Raw genomic sequence first — 8,484 nt, 5'->3', positions numbered from 1 at the left:
CTTAGAAAACTATCGTGAGACAACCTGCCATGAGCTCACCATAAGGAGTTTTCTTTGTTACCTGAGTAGGTATACTGTAGATTGAAAGGGCCAGGCAAATATCTGTATGCGCCGAAAACTCTCTTACACACTCCACTCCTCCATCGTGCTTTTTCTAAGCAGCCTTCACTGAAAGCTCTCTTCCACACTCCCAACACTCCTTCATCGTGCTTTTTCTCAGCAGCCTTCACTCTATTTTATTGCAACACAGAAATGACCTTCGAACTCACAATTCATTATCAGGCTTGTGTTTCTGCCTTTAAAAACAATTTGAACTTTTCAGTTCCAAGATGCTCACATCTCAAGAGAAACAACAAGAGAATGCAAAGAACGTAGCAAGCTTCTTAAAAAACTCAGCCTGTTGAAGCAGTAGAGCAGACATTCCCGACTCTTGTGGAAGTACACCAGAAAACAGCGAAGCTGCTGCAGCAGCATGCTTACAAATTTCATTTAATCAGTGTCCTTTGGAAGACGATAGCTAGAATCCTATACAATTCTCTCAATATTATTACAGCACCATCATGATTAGTACCTCGCCAAAATCTGTGCTGGATATACAAATGGGTGTCACTCGTATACGGCTTCAGGAAATGTGTTATCGAGCTAGATGATCCACGTTACAAAAATCCCTGCCTTGTAGACCCTCACAGGGTATTACAAATACTTTTATACACATTTCCTGTGAATATACTAGAGCTGTTTGATCTGCTCAAGCTTTGCTCGCAGTGAGCAGTTTCCCTTCAATAGATTGATACAAGAGATTGACAGCAAATACCTGAGCCCAATTTAGTGAAAAAGAGGCAGAATGCCCATCTGGTGAAGAATCCCCTGTCCAGTGCTGACCTCCAGCAACAACAACGCGAGGACAGCCAGCATCGCTGCTCTGCCATTCCAAGTCTCTGCACTCTTTGTCCAACCCCATTCCCAGACAGGAACGGGAGGTGGTAACTCTCTTCGCTGAGTGTCGTATGTGGCTAGCAGCTCTCCCACACTACCCAAGGGTATCAAAGACTGTGGGGGCAACAGCAATAAGAACAGACCATTTAACCACCATCATGCAAACCCTCTCCACCTTTTCAAGGCCAGCAAGCATACCTGTCGTGCTTCGAGGTTAGAAACAGCCATCGCTCCTACATATGGTAAAGCTTCAATCACCGCATCTGCCAGGTCTCTTATGAAAGTTTCTTCGCACCCCAATGCAGGTACACGGCCCCAATTTCTTATTCCAGATTCCAACGCAAGCTCACGGTATTCAACATCAATTTCTTCTAATGTCTCAATGTGCTCACTGACAAAGCTGCAAAACGGTCAAAAGTGACTTCTTCATGAACCTTTATACAACACTCATACAACTAAGCCTATCCTCCAAAGCATGGATGATAGCACAAACAAACTCAGTATTCAAAAGCAAGACAGACAGACTGAGAAGGTGAGCTGCTGTTGACACAAACACCGAACCTGATGGGAACAGCTAGCAGATTTTTGACACCTCTTCTTCCCAGTTCTCTTATGGTGTCATCAGTGTAAGGCTTCAGCCACTCTACTGGTCCAACTCTACTCTGTAACAATCCAAAAAACACTCTGCATAAAAGACCCCAGAGCACAATTTGGAGCTTGATAAAAAATATATGTGCCCTACTTGATAGGCGAGGGTGTGATCATTCGGTATCCCCCTTAGCCTAAGCTCAGTCATTATCAACCGTACACAATGTTCCATCTCATCCTTGTAAGGATCACCGGCCTCCTCAACATACGCCCGTGGTACACCATGGGCTGAGAAGAAAATCATGACCTGGTTGAACAAAGAAAACAAAATGCTCGATTCTAATGCTTCATTTAGAGTTAACAACACCACAAATAGCTATGTCTATTCAAGACGTCAAGAAGCATCTTCAACTTTAATTCCATAAGCAAAACGTATGAGTTCGTGAAGGCCCCTGCCTCCTTCACTATAGCGTAAGCTAATGACACATCATCATGTCCAAGGAAGAAATGATTCTCATAGTATGTAATAAATGCCCCTTGCCACATCTCTTAATCACACCTAAATCTAGTAATTATGTGCTAGGAGAATCATGGACACTGCAGGTATTTGGAGAATTATGCAAACTGAATTCCATCTAAACTAGGAGAACTATGGACACTACACTGTCATCAAAGATATAAGTTCTGCAAACTTCTTGAAAGCTTGAAACGCAAATAACATAAGAATAATCAAACATTCAATGTAAAACCGGCGGAGCAAAACAAAGGAGAAGCATTCACACTATAGCACTACTTTATACTATCATCACATAGATAAGGGCTGCTACCTTCCTTCTCAAGCAAAAAGAAAGCTTAAAATAAGAGTAACAGAATGGCGTGATTAAAAATCCGATGTGAAATCAGTGGCGTAAACCCATTGGCATGCAAACATTAACATACCTCTCGAGGTTTTTGGAAAGTCTCTAGCTCTGATTGTATTAAGGTAGCCATAGACTTCACATATCCTTCTCTTTGATACCAAGATGGTATAACAGTATGATGCATGTTCACAAGATATTCATCCTCCCTGGGTATAATTAAGAAGGGCATGCTTAAGAGAACAGATTCAGGCATACCAACAAAAATTTTAAAACCTACTTTCAAGATCTAAAAGTAAAATCACCTGAAAATCTCTTCCAAAAGTCTAAGACTTGAACCGCTTGTTGAAATAGAAAACTGGGGATAAAGGGGTAAGACCACAAGCTTTGAAATTCGATCTTTTTTTATCTGGAAAATTTAGATATAGCATTATAAGCCAAGCTTGCCTGTTTTTGTTCCATGAAAACAACAAACAGCTATGCCTTGCAATTTTCCTGAGGTTTAATGAAAGATTTTGGAGAAAAGAGAGCAAGCAGGGAAAGAGCTGGAGATTCTTGCAGATCAAAACCTGCAAAGGCCCCTCCCCGACTACAACAAAGGCTACCAAAGGGGAAAAAATAGCAGTTGCATTGATTAAAAAGTGAGTAAAACTTTATTTCGACAGTGACTGAGGCTTAGGTGGAAAGCTAGATAACGCTGCAGTTTCAAGAGACATAGTTCTTGGAGTTTGGATGTCAAAAGCTCATACTTCCCCTAGTCTGGCCATGAAGGGTGAGTGGATGGTTAAGAGGGGTCACGATAGGGCATAGAGATTAAAGATTCGAGTAAACCAACAAGATCTCATCGAGTAGCACATGGGAGACATCTACACAATCTTAAGAAGAAATAGTATATACTCATTGGTAACCATGTGAACAACATTAGAGAGAGCTGTGAACAGCAAAAGCACAGTACCTTCCGAATCGCTTCTTCGGTAAAAGGATGCCAATACCTCATACCAACATAAACCTTTGCTGGCATGTTCTTTTCTTCCAAAGCCGTCCTCAATGCATTGGCCTGCATAAAGCGCATTAATATATAAAACCACAAGACTAAACACAAACAGTATGCCCTTAATCTCAAAGCAGACAGTAGCTATCTGTCAAATCTCCACAAATCTAATGATAGTAATGCACACAACGTAAAAAATACGACCTGAAACCCCCTTCACGATAGTGTGAGGCACAGTATACCTAAATCACATTAGCATGCACTTTCATGAACATGTGAAAATACGAGGTATGGGACACTCCGTCACAGGATGAAGACATGACCTCGCCACTGATGTGGCAAAACCAGCAACAACGACATGGCACAATGGTGTGGTTGAGCTGACGAATTGAACATTGCCAATGAGGACTTGGTATTACCACGCAGAACAGCAATGTCACAACTCAAAAAAGAACCGTATCCCTTGTCTAGAAGTTCATAGTTTCCTCTTTATAACTAAGATGGCTAAAATAGTGCATTTTAGGACAGCCACCAATGAGTAGTCACACGTTATGGTGGGCCCACGCAGTGTGCTTAATTAACACTAGTTTGGTACCAAAACACGACACTTTTACTGTTCTTTTTTTAGCAAATTTAGATTAAATGCTACGTGCATCACACAATGTATTTAAGAAAACTCTCTTGATATGCTAAAATATTTTAGCTAGAGGGTCTGTTAGCTAGAGGGTCTGTTAGCTAAAGGGTCTGTTAAAAATATAACCTTGCATCTTAGAAGCTATCATGATCAAGAACTATACTCATCTGGTGGACCCCCGTAAGACTGCGACTGATAAAATGAAAAAATTGACTTTATAAACTAAAGAAAAAATGAAGAGACCTCGTAGAAAATTTTACATGACTTTTCCACACTTGTGCTATAGATAATTGCAAGTTTCATGTGCAAGGTTGATGTGTACGTACTGTACGTTCTGTATATGTACGTACTGTACGTTGTTCCGTACAGGAAAAATTTTTATGTACGTAAAAATACGTACCATTGGTAAAAAATAGGACATTCAACACTTTTCTACATTTAAGAGACCTCAAACATTCAAGAACCAAAAAAAACCACTTTGCATGTACTAATTTCAAAACACACATCAGATACATCATACTTGACACAAATTATAAATCCGAGCATTGAGCCGCAAGCGGCAATACTAAAAGCACATTGTACCATATGGCATACTGCGAGAAAAGATGGATCATGGTCCACATACAAAACTGTGTCAACCAAAAAAGGCTCATACTAGAGCATACAAGTAACAAATGTCTGATGTCAAGACTCAAAAGTAACAAAGACTAAGCAATAACAAACTGTCTGGAATCTAGACTCAGGACTCTACTCTCTGAATCTCAAAACTCCTCATCAGATGAGGATGATGACTCTGCTGAAGAGAGCAAGTCCCCATCTGTCAAGACGTTGCCCTCTTCATCATACTCTGGCTCTGCCATCATACTCTGCTGTCCTGGATCATCATCCTCCGTAGGCTGAATGAGAGAAACAGCCTCATTTGCCCGTCTCCGAGGAGTACGGACAGGAAGCTTTCCTCGACGAATGGTCTCTCGTCGTACAATCTCTGGATCTGCATCTCGCCCGACTAACGGAAGACTGAGAACTCGTGCACGTGACCTCGTCACACGTCGATCCACACTCTCCAGCTCTCTGTGTAGCATGCGAATAATCTCCTCCTGCTCGTTCCTCACAAGCTGCTGCTGATGCTGCTCAATCTCCTCTACACTCTCCTCCGATACCAAGTAAAATTTTGATGGATCTGCCTGTTAAATAACAAAATACAATTCGTATTATTAACAACGTAGAAAGTAGTAATTACGAATATTCGCGTATACAAACGCGTTATACTAGCCCAAAGTTTCAACTTTCAAACCTGCTTGGGTGTCCCCAAAGCGTGGTAATCTCGCACAAGCTTCATATTTGCTCGGCAATAGACCAATCTCTCTAGTTGTGCAGTGCTCAGTCGATTGCGGATCTTCGTGTGAATAAGCGAATAAGCGCTCCAATTGCGCTCGCATGCACCAGCAGAGCAATCCTGCATGTGACATGTGTCAATGGTGACAAATTACAATGGACACGGTCATAGACAATGGACAATGAACCATGTACGCAAAATGTAACGATAGAAAACTTTACCTGTGAGAGGAGACGTAAAGCGATACGAGTGAGCTTCGGAAGACCTTGTCTTCCATAACTCTGCCACCATGTAAGAGAGAATTTCGTTGCCTCTGGCCTCAACACCACAGCTCTATTAAATGATGGCCCTAAATTATTCTCATAGCTAGCAATCTCTGCATTAATGTCCAGCTGATCATCTTCCTCGAACATTTTACCAATGTACTCATCCTTGCCTTTTAGCAGACTCCTCTCATTAAAGAGTTCTGGCTTCTTGTAGAAAGGATGAAGCAATGCAGCCATCGCATGAATGGGCCTACTCATAAATGTCCATCGCTTATCTACAATAGCCAAGATCTCTTCTCGGCTGTAACTCAACAATGAACATTAGTTAATAGGCTAAATTTTGAGTCTTGACACTATGGAATCAACAAGGTGCAATACATTATAGTATTACACTATATAGATTAATCATTAATCATTACGGAAACAAGTACAATGTACATAGTAGAAAGTACATACCGATCCAGCGCCAATGATCTACAGCCTCTGATGTGTGTCTTCATCTCATGGAAGAGATGATAGACTAGGCCCATGGTGGAGCCCTCCATGTCTGTGACGCGTAGCAACACATAAACTGGTTGCAATGCTGCGATCAAACCCTGCACCTCCATCCAGAAGGACTCATCAAGCACCCGCCGCTGTATGTATCTAGTGGACTCCTCCTGCGCGTGACACATATCTCTCCACTTCGGGTCCACTACTGCCTGTAGAAGTGGATCCCTCAATGCATAGAGTCTCTGCAACACAAGATACATATATGCAAATCTGGTCTTTGAGGGCCGCACCATGTCAAGTGTATTGTGACTCCTAAAGATAGCCAATGCTTGGTGCTTTTTGCCGAAAAACGTAGTCATTTTTGTGGCATCAGAAACAATAGGCGACACCCATGTTAACTTCCCCATGTCCTCCATCAACAAGTCAAGACAATGAGCTGCACATGGAGTCCAGACAATGTTGTTAAACTCGGCCTCAATCATCTCACCCATAGCCTTGCAATTGGAGGCATTGTCAGTAACAACCTGCACCACATTCTCTAGGCCAACCTCAAGTATAGCCTGCCGGATGTGCTTATAGATAAACTCACCTGTAATCCGCTCTCCAGCCTTTCCTTGCATCAATACGCACGCAAGAAGTATGTGCAAGGCAAGAACGACACAAGAATATTAATGATGTGTCGCCCTACTGAATGTCAATCCAGCCATCTGAAAATGATGGTGCTACCCTCAAACGTTCCCCAACCTGCTTCACTGGTACCTATGCCTTATCTATCAATGCTTTCTGTTCATCAAAGCTTAGTTAGTCCGACTTCTTACTGTATTCCTGATCTCGACCAAGATTCTGTGTGTCCAACCTGGGCTTGGCTCTGACCATCTCTTCCAACTCAGTCTCAAGTGAAAAAATTGAAAGGAGTGTTGCACTCAATGAGGAGTGAGTGCGAGCAATCTCCATTTCAGCCACTTTCTGGCGCTCCTTTACCCAGAAAGAAGGCCAATCGAGAAGGCAAGGTAGTCTGACTCTGCCTGTGCTGCATCTCTTTTTTCATTTCATCCCTCCACATCGACAAGCATGGTACGAGCCCTCTTTCTACTGCCAGAGAGCGGTGTCCATCCTGAACCTGTGAAGAGGAACACCCCAAGTCTCCCACAAGAGCATCATGGAGTGCATCCTGTGTCTGATCTGACTACAATTTCACCTTTTCCGCTGCCAGTGACATTCCTCGAAAACATTCAGCAATAACTTATCCTTAATGTCTTGGTACTTCTTGCACCCTCCACAGTTATTGGTTGTGCCATGCTTGTCAAGTGTAACCTGGCGAGAAATGGTATGGTGAGCTGAAAGTTACAAATACTTGATTGCCATGTCGCGTACCAGTCCCAGCTTGCCCTGGCGTGTTGATGATGCGGATGACATTGGTGTGCTCCTTCCAATACGGGTTTGCATGGCTTAGGCATGTTGGCTCCTATGATTTCTGTCTGCAAATTGCAACGTGCGCAATACATATGAAGAAAATAAGCATGAAGGTCTCGCGTGACGCGGAGGAGAGAGAGAATAGGGGGGAGAGAGCGTGAGAGGAATGAGAGAGAGAGGGTTGCTCAGTCTTTACCTCTGCGTGTGCAACTTGATCCTGCGTTGCTCTGCGTTTCTGCCCTCTGTTTTTCGCTCTCTGGAATCATGTGTTTTTCGCTCTCTGTAATCTGTAATCTTTGGGACTTTAATATTAGCCAAACATCAAATGGCCAGGCCCATCATATAGGCGCCCTAAAAAAATACACTCGTCGGCAAGCGAATTCCCGAAAACCAGGAAAAAAAAAATACTCACGTACAGATCGATCCGTACGCGTACGGATCCGTACAGTACGGCCGTACGGTACGGATCGGATCCGTACGTACGTTTATATCAACCTTGTTCATGTGCAAAAAACATTACTTGAGAGTATATCAAATAATGTAAAGTTCTACGTGTTTGAGATGGCCATTTCAAACATATCATTGTATAGAAAAAAAAATGTCTTTGATGTATTTGTGAGTTTTTAGAAAGTGATACGTTGTTTACCCTCTCCATTGAGGAGTCAAGGTGGCAAGAAAAAGTGCTTTGGTAAGCAACAATTATTGGATCATTTCACATATTCAAAACTGCGCATGAGCAAACATTGATATTTTGATTCTTGAGACATAATCATTTCACATATTCAAAACTGCGCATGAGAAAACATTTTAATTGTTGAGACATAAGCATTCAAAACCTCAAATAACTTCAAAATATCCATGTAGATCAACTAAAGTACGTGGTACGGACACAATTGGGACATCTAAAACCTTGGTTTCAAAGTTTTTGTGGAGGACTCGAGATTTTTAAGAGTTTTTGCACAAAAAGAAAT

The 8,484-nt window shown here is 42.2% G+C and overlaps 2 protein-coding genes across 4 annotated transcripts in view; both read right to left on the bottom strand.

Annotated features, from left to right (window-relative positions):
- Window positions 1-449: 449 nt before the first annotated feature.
- LOC147435164 (ferrochelatase-2, chloroplastic-like) overlaps window positions 450-8,484 on the bottom strand; it is a 48,884-nt gene continuing 40,849 nt past the window's right edge. For 2 of the 3 annotated variants that reach the window (XM_086488270.1, XM_086488272.1), the window contains exons 5-11: window positions 3,337-3,438; window positions 2,687-2,790; window positions 2,464-2,590; window positions 1,679-1,831; window positions 1,498-1,598; window positions 1,135-1,336; window positions 450-1,050 (exon numbers count right to left, since the gene is read on the bottom strand). In XM_086488270.1, coding sequence (XP_086344396.1) covers window positions 826-1,050; window positions 1,135-1,336; window positions 1,498-1,598; window positions 1,679-1,831; window positions 2,464-2,590; window positions 2,687-2,790; window positions 3,337-3,438 — 1,014 coding nt within the window. In that variant the 3' untranslated portion in view covers window positions 450-825. The remainder of the gene's footprint in view (window positions 1,051-1,134; window positions 1,337-1,497; window positions 1,599-1,678; window positions 1,832-2,463; window positions 2,591-2,686; window positions 2,791-3,336; window positions 3,439-8,484) is intronic. The other variant, XM_086488273.1, reaches the window with a different exon arrangement.
- Window positions 3,468-6,720, bottom strand: LOC147435165 (uncharacterized). The gene is made up of 4 exons (XM_086488787.1): window positions 6,065-6,720; window positions 5,564-5,909; window positions 5,301-5,462; window positions 3,468-5,190 (listed from the first exon to the last, which is right to left on the bottom strand). The coding sequence occupies exons 1-4, from the start codon at window positions 6,718-6,720 to the stop codon at window positions 4,768-4,770; spliced, it is 1,587 nt and encodes a 528-aa protein (XP_086344913.1). The 3' UTR covers window positions 3,468-4,767.

This window comes from Adiantum capillus-veneris, chromosome 18 (genome assembly GCF_014529385.1).
Source record: "Adiantum capillus-veneris isolate H3 chromosome 18, ASM1452938v2, whole genome shotgun sequence".
NCBI lineage: Eukaryota > Viridiplantae > Streptophyta > Polypodiopsida > Polypodiales > Pteridaceae > Adiantum > Adiantum capillus-veneris.
This window is presented reverse-complemented; position numbering and strand designations above follow the sequence as displayed.